General features: G+C 39.1%; 1 protein-coding gene across 2 annotated transcripts in view; it reads left to right on the top strand.

The window, feature by feature from the left end:
- Positions 1-13,553, top strand: part of LGR4 (leucine rich repeat containing G protein-coupled receptor 4) — a 91,922-nt gene extending 78,369 nt beyond the window's left edge. Inside the window, exons 10-18 of one of the 2 annotated variants that reach the window (XM_082236053.1) lie at positions 567-635; positions 1,405-1,476; positions 2,282-2,347; positions 3,486-3,557; positions 4,940-5,011; positions 6,745-6,870; positions 8,475-8,587; positions 9,097-9,177; positions 10,274-13,553. In XM_082236053.1, coding sequence (XP_082092179.1) covers positions 567-635; positions 1,405-1,476; positions 2,282-2,347; positions 3,486-3,557; positions 4,940-5,011; positions 6,745-6,870; positions 8,475-8,587; positions 9,097-9,177; positions 10,274-11,550 — 1,948 coding nt within the window. In that variant the 3' untranslated portion in view covers positions 11,551-13,553. The remainder of the gene's footprint in view (positions 1-566; positions 636-1,404; positions 1,477-2,281; positions 2,348-3,485; positions 3,558-4,939; positions 5,012-6,744; positions 6,871-8,474; positions 8,588-9,096; positions 9,178-10,273) is intronic. The other variant, XM_082236054.1, reaches the window with a different exon arrangement.
- The last annotated feature ends 2,338 nt before the right edge of the window (positions 13,554-15,891 follow it).

Below are 15,891 nucleotides of genomic sequence, written 5' to 3'. Positions count from 1 at the left end.
TCTTGGCAACCAGACCATAGTATCAACGACAGAGCAGTCCATTGGCAAGAGTTCAAATTTTGAACATAATTCTGAGTAGATGACAAACACATTTTTCAATATTTTGTGTGGGTTGTTTCCCCCCCAAAAAATAAATAAATAAAAGCATTTGTAAACCATTTAATATTTCAAACATTTCTCAGCTGTGCTTAGAGATTTGTACATTGAGATGTGATGCAAATGTCATTAAATCTAGCACGGATAAATGTAAGTGGAAATGAGATTAGATTGGTATGAACCTTTAATGAAAACCTCTATTCACATAGCACATATCATTGGCTATGTATGACCTCCAATGCTGTGCCTCAGTAGGCCTCTGAATACCAGTTGGTGGGAATCACAAATGAGGAGAGTACTATTGTACTCAAGACCTAATTTCAGGCTTCCCAGCAGCATCTGGAAGGCCACTTTGAGAACCGGATACTGGACTTGATGGGCCTTTGGCCTGACCCAGCAGGGCTCTTCTTGTGTTCCTTCTATCCACTAAAGCAACAGTGTGTGTCATCGTATTTCTTCTTCTCCTTCAGGGTTATTCGTGGCGCCAGCATGGTACAGTGGTTTCCTAACTTAACAGGAACCACCAATCTGGAAAGCCTGTAAGTATCTTCTATCAAACTCTATTAAGGAACAATAACTAATTCTAATGGTTAGATTCTCTTTTAAGGAGAACATTTAAAATAAATTTTATTGCTGAGTTTTGGAGATTGGACATCCTCATCCATATGTTTATGTCACATGAGCCCATTTCAGGCATACTTCCTCCCATGCAGTTACCATTATGTGCAAGGGAAGAGTGGGAATTAATCCATTTGCTTCCTCCCCTCATGTGGGGAGCTTTCCTGTACAGAAAAGGTTCCCTCTGCAGAAGTTCCTTTCCCAGCACATGAAAATCAAATGAAGCCAGGAACATGATGGAGGTGGACGGGGCCAGTGAGTTCATACTCACTCTCCTCCTCATTGGATGAAGCTTGGAAACCTGAAGAAGGCTAAGCTTTATCTAAGCTTAGGGTATCCAGTTAGTTGGAGAGAAAGCAAAGCATATGTTAATTCTTCCTAATGGTGTAGGATATGCAGATGCTTAAGCCTAACATCGTTGTTTTTAAAATACTTTTCTGAAAGAGCAAATGAAAAAATGCTATCACTGTTTCTTTAACTATTGCCCTATTTTTAATCTGTTTCAGTTTTGTTGAATCAACACTGCTAGGGCATTAGTCAAAGGCACATGTATTTTAAAAATGTCCTTTACTATGTTCAGAAATAAGTGATTGAGTCCTAACGTTCTAGGATAGTTGCGTCTTCATTTTAATAATTCTGGCAATTATTATGAATCAAAGTTCATTCACATGCTTCTGTTTTATTAAACAGGACTTTTACAGGCACCAAAATAACCAGCATCCCCATTGATCTATGCCAAGAACAAAAACTGCTTCGGACTTTGTAAGTAGAAACTTCTTGGTCCTACTATAAAACCACAAAAGTAGAATATAGAATTTATATCAATGTTTGTTAGCAGATCCCTTATAAAGAGCAGTATGTGCTACAGATTTTATTTGAGGGAAATGGAGCATAATAACCCAAAAAGTCAGAATTGAGCATGTCGGTTTAAAACCACGCAGATCAGACATCCCTGCTATGAGTCATTTGTTTCGGTTGCCTTGTTTTCACATCACTCTAAGCCAAACTGGAGCTTACTGGGACCGCATGAATGGGCAGGCTCTTGTAGAGACTTGGTAACTCCCTGGTCTGTGTGCTGCTGCATCCTCTTAGGGATGCAAATGCCCCCCTCCTGCTCATCAGATTGAGCCTCTGTTAAAAAAGGAGGGAACAATAATCCTTCACTGCTGATCTGCAGACATCAGCTCAGGATAGGTGGCCTGTGCATGTGTATATGGTGTGTGTGAATGCAAGAGTGTGGAGTGGCTAAACCCACTACTGATACACAGCTCCTGGAGAGTTGACTAGTGGTGACTGCAGACCTTATGAATTTGAGACTTTAGTTTCAATTGCTTTTGTAAACTTCCTGATCACATCCCACATCTATACTATCTTTTAAGCTGAAGTTGTTCGAAAAACTTCAGAGAAGGCAGTCCACTTTCTTTGGAAAACAGCTAGTGGGGAAATAGATTGTTATAAGAATGTTGGGAGAGGAAGATTGACCATATATTTGTGATCCTGAATTAGAAGCAGTATACCTTCATACAAAATGATAAAAGTAACCTTTTCCTTTTGTTTCCTTTACAAGGGATTTATCTTATAACAACATAAAACAACTTCCAAGTTTTAAAGGTTGCAGTTCCCTGGAAGAAATGTGAGTATAGAGCACTCCCAGTCTAATCTGATTCCCTCCCCACCCCCACCCCCCGCACCTGAATCTGTGCCACCAGAAATGAAACTCTATAGTTTGTCTACAACTGACAGCAAGAGGACAGTATTTCAAAACAGGCATTCCTTGTTTTCGCCCTAAGTTAATGTTTTGTGACAGGAGTGGGAAGTGTACAAAGTGGTGATAGATGTTAAGTCCTCTCATTACTTCATTGCCTTTTGCTGCATTTCTACTTCTCTTTTGTCATTCTTGCTTCCTCCTCGCTCTATTTGCCCCAGTGGCTTCTACACCTTGGCCTTTATTCAATTTTCAACTTGTGTCTGGGTGGTGTGTGTGTGTGTGTGTGTGTGTGTGTGTGTGTGAAGCAACTGTTAAGGCCCCTTTATCTTGTGCTTCTTGCTACAGTTGCTGATGTTGTGGTATCATAAGAGTTGGGGGGAACCTTTTAGGACATATAATATAAATGCCCTACCTGATGCACAAAATCCAGAGCTCAATGATCCCCAACAAATGTCCAAGCTCTGTTTGAAGGTCTCCAGTAACAGAGAACCCACCACCCCTCTATGTAAAATTGTTTCCATTGTCAAACTACTCTTACCACCAAATCTGTCCTCTTGAAACTTAAGGTGTTGGATGTAGCTCTGCCCTCTGCAGAAGCAGAGAATAAATCTTTGCCCTTTATGGAGGTGCTTAAAAAAAAACACAACCCAGCTTCACAGAACTTGTTACCTGTCTTCATTGATTTCCTCTGAACCTATTCAATTTGTCTACCTACTTCTTCAAGTCTGCTGCTCTGAGCAGGAGACAGTACTCCAGTTGAGATCTAACTAGTGTGGTTTTGCAATAAGCTCCAAGTCCACTTCATGCTATTACTGTGTTGCTAAATCAGACTTTCGCCTCATATCTTGCTTTATGCTCTCTTCCTTGAACTCCTTCTGTTTCTTTCGTCCCCTCCTGCTTTTCTTTCGGTCTTCCACAGTGTCTTTCACTTAATCATTCATTAATAATATGATGTTAATAAGTTAAAAGTGGGGGTTGTTCCTGTCAGGATAGAATGCAGTGCCATGGCTGTGCTGCCTTTTGGTGAAAATCCTCCTCTGTGTAACTAATTTCCATATTTCAGATCTTTGCAGCATAATCAAATTGAAGAAATCAAAGATGATATATTCCAGGGGCTGACTTCTCTACGTACTCTGTGAGTCTATTCTCTTTACAAATGCTTTTATTTTAAGTGAAATGTTGGAAACTAACAGTTGCATTCAATGTTGCTAGTCAACGTACAGTTAACCACAGCAAGGCAATCATTTGTAAAATAGCTCTCAGCCCAACCGATCCAGCACTCCTCAAAATGTTTCATTTTATTTTGTCCCTCCTGTCCCAATGCTTAATTTAGGCATCTCCCACACATATGCACTCCTTTCTCCTCCAATTTAAAACCACATCCACAAATCAGTAAAGCCAGATGGTTTGCTGAAATGTCACCATAGACAGGAGGGAGCCTTCAGATGGGTTTTATCCACGTCTAGTTCTGAGCTCACATAAGTGCCATAGTTTATTTCCCCTTAAAAATAAATTAGAATGAGATTAATATTTCATCCATTATATTGTAAGCCACTTTGAATGCATGTTACATATGTGGCTGTTACATACCAAAACAAACTTTATAAAATTTATGTTGCGTGGGTGTATTGGTTTAAATTCACCCTAGAAAATTGGGGGAGAAGGAGGCTGCAGTATTGATGGCAGGACAGTGGCCAGGAAGTGGGTGCTGTAGGACTTGCAAAGATCACTGGGGTGAGAGCTTGCTTAGGTAAGATACTGCAAGTTTTTGATGAGAGAACACAGAAGTGGATCACTGTTTGGGAACAACAGATGCTGTATTGCAGAGTGGATCTGCCCCATTCATTACACAGAATAACAAACCTAAAACAATAAACAAGCAATACTAATCTTAAAACAATAAGGTAATCGCAGTATTAGGCAGCAAAATGAATTGCAAAGGGCCCTCTCCCACATCTTCATATAAAGTATAGATCCTGAAAGTGGGAGGGGAGCCTCTGTGAAAGATCTTAATCCAATAGGTCATGCCAAACTGGGAGGGGGAGCTAATATCTCAGAAGACAGAATTAGGATTCAATATGACCTTAACTGATAGGAAAACTGGGCCGTAACAAAATGAATTTCAGTACTGAATGTAAGGTTATTCCTTATCAGGGTCCAGGATTTGTCCCAAGGAAGAGAGGTTATGACATGAAGTCATCTGAAATCAAATTTAGGTAGCTGGGGCTGGCAGCTGGAGAAAAGAGAGCAAGTAGACCTTTATAGTGCCATACTGGAAGGCCATGGTCCACCAAGCCTTGTTTCTCAGTTTTCCAGTGAATAAAATGCCCTTAAGAGAACTGTGTCAAGAAAATTGGTCATTATGACATTGTAAAATACAGTTAAGTTGCAAGTTATTTATGTTTGTTAGAAATTTAGTATGACCTGAAACACAAAGTAATCACTGAAGTGCAAACAATAGCCATTTAGGCATGTCAGTATAAATCACTAACACAATAGCACCTCTTTAAATTGCAGTGATCTCAGCAGAAATTTGATCCACCGAATTGACAAGGAAGCATTTACTATGCTGGGTGCTATTACCAACCTGTAAGTAGACCATTTTTAGAACAGTGCAAGTACCATTTCTCCTTCTTGAAAATATCCACTTCTATTTCCCATAATGCCTTAAACCCTCATTCAGCTGGCATCCTGAAAAAGCAAAAAGTACCATGTTCCTGCAGCATACAAGAAAACCAGCTACTCACATCACAGCTTGATGTGTGTTGGTGTAAAAAGAATGCCACTCAGCCTGTGAAACTTAGAGTAATTTTGGTCTTCTCTCGCTTCTTGATCCCCTTTGTATGCAGCTCCCGTATTTGCAAAAAAACACACAAAAAACAACCAAAAACAGAAACAGTGAGTGAGTCATTTCCAGGGAACTTCCAAAGTCATTCAATATCTTGACTTTGCATATGGAACAACCAAGCCAAATATGATTTGTAGTGGAGTTTTATACAAATATTAGTATGCATTCACATTTTTAGCAACCTGGAGAAATGAAGAGCATTTCTGTGACTGTTGCGCGCATAAGACTGGAAGGAGAGCCCTGCTGGATCAGACTAAAAGGTCCAACTAGTCCTGCACCCTCTTTCCTAATGTTGCTTCCCAGATGCCTCTGGGAAGCTGACAAGCCGAGCATGAAGGCAATATCCCTCCCCTGTTGCTGCTTTCTCCCATCAGCTGGTTTTCAGGGCCACAAAGTTGTTGAAACAAGAAGCTGTACATACCGTCTTGAATAATAGCCACTGATAGACCTTTCTATGAATTTGTCTAATCACCATTTCAAGCAATTGAAGCTGGTGGCCATCACAACATCTTCTGGCAGCAAATTCCATAAATTATTTGCTATGAGAAATACTTCGTTTTGTCTGGTGGGAGTTTCAGGGATGATATTCTTCATTGGGTGACCCAAGTTTCAGTATTATGAGAAGGGAGAAAAATGTCTGCCTCCACATCATGCTTAATTTACTTCTGTCATGCCCCTCCCCTTATGCTGCTACTCCTAGTCTTTCTGTCTTCTGTTTAGTGACTACTGCATCTAGACAAATACCTGCATCGGGCAGCTGTGCTTTGCTAAGCTGGCAACTTGGCTTGGCCTATAACAGCCATTCCCTTTTGAAATAGCTGCATAGGAAGATAATAGATATTTAAAAGCCAGCTTCCAGATTCGTCTGAAGATGGTGATGGCTGGGTTAACTTCTGTTGACATTTGGAAAATCTAGAAAAAGGTGCAACAAAAGGAAGAGCATTGTATCTCAAAGGAAGAGACCCAGGTTCAATTTCCTGCTCAGACATGAAGCTTACTGGGTGACCTTGGGCAGATCTCCATTTTTTTTATTACTAGAACATTTATATCCAACCTTTCCTCCAGGGACCTCAAGGTGCTGTACTTTTCTCCTCCTCTGTCTATCTTCACAACACCCACGAAGGGTAGAGTAGGCTTAGGAGACTGTAGGATTTTGAACCCTAGTCTCCCAGGTCATAGTCCAACACTTTAAGCACTATATCACATTGCGTCTGCTCCTCTCATCATCTCTCAGTTGAACTTGCTTCTCAGGATTGTTATGGGCTATCATCACTTATGATACCCTAAGGTTATTTTTGGAGGAAGGGAATATTGATTGTACAATACTGCTTAGAGATCCAGCAGCAGAGTGTTCCACTCATCCAGCAAGCAAAATGGCTAGATATCTTTTTAATTTTAGATTTGCATATTCAAGTATTTAAAATTTATGTGGTCTATTTTCCCCTCACACTTGGTTTTTCTGTCATCCTTTTAGAGATTTAAGTTTCAATGCATTGACTTCATTTCCAACTGGAGGCCTGGCTGGGTTAAACCAGCTTAAACTTGTAGGCAATACAGAACTGAAAGAAGCTTTGGTGGCAAAGGACTTTGTAAAACTCAGGTAAGTCAGTAACTGGGTCAATACACCCTGGATTTATCTTACTGCCCCAAAATAAAGTCAATCCAGCTGGCAGTTGCTCTTGCATTTCTCATTAATAGGGCTGTGCGGTAAACCAAATACATTTAACTTCCACATAGAAAACTATGGCTTCTATATGATGACTAAATCCAGTGCTCACCTGGAGCAAAGATCTTTGTCCAATCTGCCATTATAGGAAGCTCTACTGCAAGCTACAATAGAACAAATCTACACTGGGCTTACCCACCTCTTCAGACTTTCATCAAAACGAATTGCCCATCATTGCTTTACAGAAAAAAATACTGTTTTTTAAAAAATCTCTTCAGCTGCTCTTTATTCCTGTACACCCTTTTTCATCCCTCTGTTTTTTTTTTAAAAAAAAAACACTTTTTGTTCTAGTATTTTAGAAGAATGGCTGGCTATAAATATTGAACATTGACATTTGCACACCATAGATTTTTGGATGTAAGCACAATTATTGGATGTGGTGAGGTTACATTATATTTGTCAAATAAAGGAAGTAGTTTCAAAGCCCGTTGTTTCTGCTTGGTGTACTATGACAAGCAGCCTGTGTACCAGCCTACTATAGATGAAGATAATCAGAATAAATAAATAAATTAAAAAATTGTCCAGTAGCACCTTAGAGACCAACTAAGTTTGTTCAGGGTATAAGCTTTCGTGTGCATGCACGCTTATATAATCAGAATAGATATTGTTCTTAGTTCTTCCTTCACTGAAGTTAGGTTGGTAGAGATGAGGAGCAGAATTCTTGGTAATTATACCCTCATTTTAGAAGTCCCTTATCAGAGAAGTCTACCAGGCTTGGTTTTTCCACATCTTCTGAAAATTACTGAATGCTAGCAGGCATTCTGAGAGTAAGGCACATGCTCTTAAGCTGATCTAGTATCTCCCCAGCACCCCATCAGTAGCAGTTTTATAGTTTTTATGGTGGTATAGTGGCAATATTTTAAATATTTTAACTAGTTTGTATTTTTATTTGGCATTAAATTTATAGTTGCAAGCAACTTTTTAAAATATGTCAGGACCCTTCATCTAGATACATGAATCTTTCTGGCACATCCTTAAGTTGGATGAGAGACAGGGGCAATGCAGGAAATCCAGACAGGCAAGCCAGAAGGATTTCATATAAACAAAATTAACAGTGAGGATGACAGGCATGTGCTTAGTGCTGTGTTTGCCTGGGAATTTACTTGCGCAACAGTGTTGCTCTCCAGGCAGCTTGATGAATGTTCATTTCAGCATGCACAGGTAATAGCATGATCGCTTGTAACATCTTGCTTGCCTTAAGATGACAACATTTTAACGTAATGTTGGACTACAACCAGAGAAACTTCTTAGATCAGAGCTCATATAGAAAATGAATTCTACAGTACGGTAGCTGGAACTTTCATAATCTCTCTCTCTAATATAAAACGTATTCTTCAGGAAATCTTATAATTAGCTTTAATCTGAAGCTTGTCTTCCTTAGAAGGTATTTTGAAAAGGAAAGCAGTCTCTAGCTCTGAGAGATGTTGTTTTATAAAGAAAAACAAATGTCAATTAAGAATTCCTGCTTGTATTTTCAGATCTCTTTCTGTTCCATATGCTTACCAATGCTGTGCTTTCTGGGGCTGTGACTCTTATTTAAATGCTAACACAGAAGATTCCAGTCACCAAGATTCAGTTGCACATGAGCGAGGTGAGTCCTCCAATATAGTAACAGTGTGTGAAAATGGTTCAAATTTTAGTGGGATTTAATGTTGCTAAGGGGAATATGTAGTATTTCGGTTTGCACAATTCTCACACGGAGCTTTCAACCTGCTCCAGTCTTCAAGGCTGATGGGGATCAGCATGGTTTATCCAATCATCACATCTTGCCTGCCACGATTTGGGTGTGTATGAGTGTGATACTTCCTTCCTCCACTCCCAGCACCAAAGCACGAACACAAAACTGCTCAATCATGACATGATCTTCTGTGCTTCAAACTATGGGGAAGCATCCATTACATAACGTAATGAGAATTTGGAGTGCCATCTAAGAGGACTTTGCAGGCTTTCTCCCCACCCTCAAGTAGACTTAAGATATTTTAATTTAATATGAAGCAAAAGTGTCAATTACAGGAATGTATTTTTAAGAGTCTAAGAACCACCCAGTGGTTTCCTATTTTAGTATTTCTCTAGGCCTAATCATCTGCCTCTTTAATCAAGGTGCACCGGAAGCAGATTACTTAAGCAGCGATAAGAATGAGGAACTTGGTCAGACAATAATTCACTGTACCCCCACAACAGGTAACTGGACTGTTCCCTACCTTAAATTTATCATCTGAATGTTTGCATTAAAGGTAGATAGAATTCACCAGTCTGGTAAACAATCTACTAATTGTGGTAAAATAATTCAGAAAAGATCTTCCTCCTCTTGTGTTGTGTACTGCTGTGTTATTATTTATTATTTTGTGGTTTTATCTTACGATTTTAGCGTCAATCATGCTTGTTTAAATTGAGGCACTTTTGTAGCCCACCCTAGGACCTTCGGGTGAAGGGTAGGCTTATAAGTACAATAAATAACATTGGGGATTTGGAATAACAAATCCACCATGACACTTTTGCAGGGTGTTGGAAAAGGTTATTATTGAAAGCTGTTTTCTAAGCTTACTATTCCTTAAACATGTCTGCATCACTCAGCTTGATTCCCTTTGTTTTCTACCTATTGACATCTGTGTCCTGATTCGTATTGTGTCCTGATCAAGGGAAGAAATATTCCGCCTTGGTCAGACCACACCTAGAGTACTGTGTCCAGTTGTGGGCATCACAATTTAAGGAGGCTATTGATAAGCTGGAACGTGTACAGTGGAGAGCAACCAAGATGATCAGGGGTCTGGAAACCAGGCCTTATGAGGAAAAGTTGGGGGAATTGGGTATGTTTAAGCAGGATAAGAGGAGACGTATCTTCAAATATCACCATCTTCAAATATCTAAAGGGCTGTCACATGGAGGGTGGAGCCTAGCTTGTTTTCTCCTGCTCTGGAGAGTAGGACTCAAACCAATGGATTCAAGTTACAAGAAAATAGATTCCGACTAAATATCATGATAAGACTTTTTGGCAGTATGAGCTGTTTGACAGTGGAACAGACTCCCATGATATGTAGTGGACTGTTCCTTGGAGGTTTTTAAGCAGAGGTTGGGTGGCCATCTGTCATGGATGGCCTTTAGTTGAGATTTCTGCATTGCGGGTGGTTGGACTACATGACCCTTGGCGTCCCTTCAATCTCAACACATCTATGATTGTATGATTCTAACTAATGCCTATCTTACAATAGTGTTGAAATATGTTATCACTGACAATCTGGTATTTCTCACCATGATTTTTTCTTTGCTTTTTTTTAAGGTGCTTTCAAGCCCTGTGAATACTTACTAGGAAGCTGGATGATCCGTCTTACAGTCTGGTTTATTTTTTTGGTTGCCTTGTTCTTCAACATGCTTGTCATGTTAACTATATTTGCTCCCTGTACTTCACTGCCTTCCTCTAAACTATTCATAGGCTTGATTTCTGTCTCTAACTTATTTATGGGGGTCTACACTGGCATATTAACTTTCCTGGATGCAGTTTCTTGGGGAAGGTTTGCTGAATTTGGTATCTGGTGGGAAACTGGCAGTGGCTGTAAAGTTGCTGGGTTTCTGGCCATCTTCTCTTCAGAAAGTGCCATTTTTTTCCTGATGCTAGCAGCCATTGAGCGGAGCTTATCTGCAAAGGAAATAATTAAAAAGGGTAAAAGCAATAATCAGAAACAATTTCGAATTGCAGCTATTTTTGCTTTCCTGTGTGCACTTGTAGCAGGATGCTTACCACTTTTCCATAAGGGAGAGTATTCTGCATCACCTCTCTGCCTGCCCTTTCCCACTGGAGAAACTCCTTCCCTAGGGTTCACCGTTACATTAGTGCTCCTAAACTCATTAGCCTTTTTGCTCATGGCTATTATTTATATCAAACTTTACTGCAACTTGGAAAAGGAAGACCTCTCTGAGAACTCACAGGCTAGCATGATTAAACATGTTGCTTGGCTGATCTTCACCAACTGCATCTTTTTTTGCCCTGTTGCGTTTTTCTCCTTTGCTCCGCTCATCACTGCAATTTCTATTAGCCCTGAAATCATGAAGTCTGTCACTCTAATATTTTTCCCATTGCCTGCTTGTTTGAATCCAGTTTTGTACATCTTCTTCAATCCCAAATTTAAAGAAGATTGGAAATTACTGAGATGGCACATCACCAAAAAAAGTGGAACTGGAACAGTTGCTGTCAATACTCAAGGTGGCTGTGGGGCGCAGGATTTTTACTATGACTGCGGCATGTACACACATCTGCAGGGCAATCTTACCATGTGTGAATGTTGTGAATCGCTACTTATATCAAAGCCTGTGCCATGTAAACACTTAATAAAATCCCACAGTTGTCCAGCTCTGACAGTAGTGCCTTGCCAAAGGCCAGATGGCTATTGGTCAGATTGTGGTACCCAGTCTGCTCATTCTGATTACGCTGATGAAGAGGACTCTTTTGTGTCTGACAGTTCAGATCAAGTACAGGCCTGTGGACGTGCCTGTTTTTATCAAAGCAGAGGTTTCCCATTGGTTCGCTATGCCTACAACATCCCAAGGATTAAAGACTGAAAGACTTTACTGCAAAGCATGTGATTAAAGAGGAGGAAGTGTGATGCTTCAAAGACCATGGCTGTTCTGACCTTTTACCTGGAAGCACTTTTATAACCATCACCTGATGTTAGTTAAAAACAAGGGATGTAGGCAGTGAATGTCTTGAACAATGTATTTTAAATAAGAGCTGTTGCTCTTAATGTAAATAATTGGAAAACCAAAATTTATAATCCCATTGTTTTTTACTCTTTTTTCCAAGCAATTATGTATAACATTCTTAGGCTATTTTTCCATGTTGTTATCCAATTGTAACTTACTGCTCCTGTTGTGATGTGAATTCTGCCAACTTTTCTAGTTAAGCACAATACAACAGAAAGCAGTTAACACACACACACACACAAATATTTTTAAATGTGACTTTATTATAACAAGGGAAAAAATGTTGCTAACTTTTGTATAGCATTTCTGACTGAATCTCAGGACATTTTACTGCAGGGCCAAAAGAAGAGAGTACTCTTCCCAAATGCAACTGTGAGACAAATACGGGAAAAACATACTATGTTTTCATAATTTAACCTGTAGCTAACTTTGTCTGGAATGAAAAAGTTTATTTCAGTAAAATACTTTAAACCCCTCTTAATAGAATCTGAACAGTTTGGTTGAATAGCTTTTCAGCTCAGATACTGCTTGATAGCAAATGAGAACTTTGGGCTTTTGCTTGCTGGACAAACGTCAACATGTGTTTTGCCAGATTTGTGCTGTGTGGTCTCAAAGGGCTAGATCCAGACTTCACTGTCCACAGATAGAAAGGCTGCTTGCATACACAGGCAGTTTTTTATCCAAGTGTCCCACTGGTAACGGCAGAGTTTGCAGATTTCTCCCCTCTACCTGCAGCCCCCAGTGCCAGCTTCCACACTATTCTGAAGGATCCCCTAACCCTTGGCAATACTGTGGAATGTATTGCGGGGGGATGGGGGGAATTGGCAAAAGTCACCCCCTCCATACACCCCTTGCCCCAAATACTGTCAGGAGAATCCCCTGAGCATAACTCTGTTCAGAGGTTGCTTTTGCCATTGCTCTGACCCTACAACCTCTAGGGTGAATATAGCACTTATCAAAAGTTGCGGAATAGTCTACATACATAATTGGGGGTTGCCTAATGCACACCCAGAGCATTTTTGACATAGAAGACAACAGGATAACCACTATCACCTTAGAGAACCTCAGTTTTGGGATTGTGCCATGTGTCTCGAGAGAGAGCAAAAAATGTGTGACATGAACAGCCACTGAGAGGTAGAAATGAACATGCTCTTCAGGAAGGGAAATGTTGTTTGAGGTGAAATCATAGTACATAGTACTTTGCAATAATAATAATAATAATAATAATAATAATAATAATAAGGTTATTTGGAGTAAAAGATTGGGATGTTCACAAACTTCGAAACAAGGCATGTAAGGAGTCCCACAACGCTAGGAATTTCTGCTTTGATGCTATTTTACAGTTATGTGGAAATGGATTGTCTTGCATTAAAGTGGGGGAAGGGCATGGCAAGTTGAATAATTGCATCTTTAGATGTGAGACCCTGATCGTTTCATAATTATAAGGAGCGATCCTTGATATATGCCCTTAAACTGAAATCTGAGCAGCATAGTATGAATGCATAATCAAACTAAATCTTACATATTTTGGAAGAAAATGTTAAGTTGATCGCAATTCCACTGCCATACCAGTAATTCTGGCATAATTTTTACTAAATGATTAAAACTAGATTGCAGTTAGGAAAATTAAACTGTACATAATGTGCATAAAAAGTCTTTTCTTTGTATTGTAAATTATTTGATAGAACACATGATGGGAAACATGGCTTCAGTGCATTTTGTTAATTAAGGCTACCTCCTGAAATATAACAGCTGCCAGTAGCAGAATGTTTAAATTGTGGTTTATATACTTTTTTGCATTGTAAATAAACATTGGTTGTACATTGTTGTTGTAATAAAACCAGAAGCTTTGTATATCGAAATTATTTAGCTTGTACAAAATATGGGATGCTATCAATCTCGTATACTGTAATTTTTGTAAGCCTAAATCATTCATAGTAAAATCAAAGAAAATCAAAAAGCAAGAGAGAAGTATCCTAGAGTTTTGTGTGTTTATACTTTATACCTCTTAAATTCAACTTACAGGTTTAAAATGAAAATTCCTGCTGGAAATACTTAATTTATGGTGTGCATGAGTAGTGCTAACTTTGTAATGTTACTATTGGTTAGGAAACAAACAAAACTTGCCCACAGATTCCAAAATCAACCAGTGTGATAAATATTCACCCTAACCCAGAGTGCTGTCTGTGCTAAGATGCATAGAATTGTAATGTTTGCTTTCCTGGCCATTACTAGATATATTTGGTGCATGTAGAACTGCTATCTCTATTAGAGTGACTGGGGAAGCCTGTTTTGTGTAATAGCTCTACATGTGTGTTGAAATCTCTTCTATCTGCAAGGATTAGTTTCTGCTACAGAAAAGTAGCATTTGAAAATGATATTGCCAACTGAAATGAGGCTCAGTTGTGTAACTACCAAATCAATTTTAAGTTTAAATTCTTAGTTTATAATAGGATGTTATGAATGTTGGAATCTTTTAAAAGGTGTTATATTAAACATATACACTGAATATGTTGCTGAAAAGTATTTTTGTGGAATTCATGAGTTACAACTTTTATACAACTATTTATGCCAGTGATGTTCATGTGAAAAGAAATCCGTTTCTTCATCAGTATTTGACAAATTGCATATTTTGGTTTATAGGTATTAGACATTCTGCATTTCAAAGGAAACTCTAAATTTCACAAAATACATAGCCCTGTTTTACAAAGGTGTTTCTTTTTATAAATGTGCCTACATTAATAGGCTATTGCATAAAACTTGTTTCAAAATAGAGTTCCCTCAACCATTACTGAAAAAATTGCTTTAGGTAGCTGTTGTTACACAGAGAAAATGTTAAAATGACATTTTCACGTTCTCACATTTTATATTCAAAACATTTTAAAAACAAAATTCTCTTGTATACTCTGATATTGAAGGCTTTAGTTGTCACTGAAAATAGCTGAGATCACAAGTAACTCCTCAAGGACTTTAAATGTTTAAAAAATGGTTCAGCAGGATCTTGTCATATTCTCTCCTATGTGTGTAGAAAAACTTTTTTCCTGGGTTGTAAACACATTGTTGCATAATGGATGGCTAGATGTTCTGTGAATGAAATCCTTAACAACAATCTTCTCAACAGCACTTTAAAATGTTTCTGCTTGTATATTGATACACTACAGGTTGCGCTGCTTAAAAGAGCAGGCTTTTCATGATTCCCATAACAAGGCAGTGCATAATGTTAAAACCACAATCCACTCCAAACAAAAGTTGCAATCAATTGAGCTCCATTTTAATAAGTAAATGAAGTGAAATCATTGCGGAATAATAGGATAATCATATGGGGAATTTGTGTATAACACAAGAGTTTATCCACTTGTCAGATTTTAATATAAAATATGATGCTTATGATCAAAATAGTGCATATGACAAAATGAAGGGAGGATTTGCAGGGCACGTTGTTGCGTGGGTGGTGCCAGTGGGGGCAGGGGGCAAGCACCCTGCAAACAAGAAGCTTGCCTCTCCCATTTTTAGACTCATGTCATTAACATGTTGGGATAGCTCTGTTGGTAGAGCTGTGACTCAGTCTCAGGGTCTTGGGTTTGAACCCCATGTTGGGCTAAAGATTCGTGCGTTGCAGGGGGTTGGACTAGGATGACCCTCGTGGCCCCTTTCACCTCTTACAAATCTGATTCTAAATACACTAGCTATTTTTCTTTTGGATAACTTAACATGTGGGACACAACTTGCCCACCTAGAAATATACTTTGACTTCTGTGTGCCACCATGGGTGGGGGTTTTTTTAGTAATAGTTTTGTACTACACTGCCATAGATAAGAGATCTGCCTCCCTCTATCACTGCACTTGTGTAGTCTTGAATGGGGTCTGAATATGCTTGGAGAGGGCATAGTAGCTGCCTAGCAGTATGACTTCCTTTGTCCTAGTAAATTGTCAGACGAGGGCCACAACACTGGCAGAATAGCTAGTTCCCAAATTGCATCCTTTTCCATTTGCCTGCTTTATCTCTAGCATTTAAAGCTCATTTTACATGTGACACGGACTGTGTAATAAAACTTACCCATGCAGCCTTCTACTCAGCTACTGACTTGTTCAAAGGAGATCTCTTCCAATAGGTATACATCATTATTACTGCAGAGGATGATGGCCTAGGCCGGTGGCATGATGGTGGGTTAAGTCATACCCCTGCCTGCTGAAGACCTA

The sequence above is a fragment of the Podarcis vaucheri genome, assembly GCF_965113315.1.
Source record: "Podarcis vaucheri genome assembly, chromosome: 1".
Taxonomy (NCBI): domain Eukaryota; kingdom Metazoa; phylum Chordata; class Lepidosauria; order Squamata; family Lacertidae; genus Podarcis; species Podarcis vaucheri.
The sequence above is the reverse complement of the archived record's forward strand: the minus strand, read 5'-3'. Positions and strand labels throughout refer to the sequence as shown.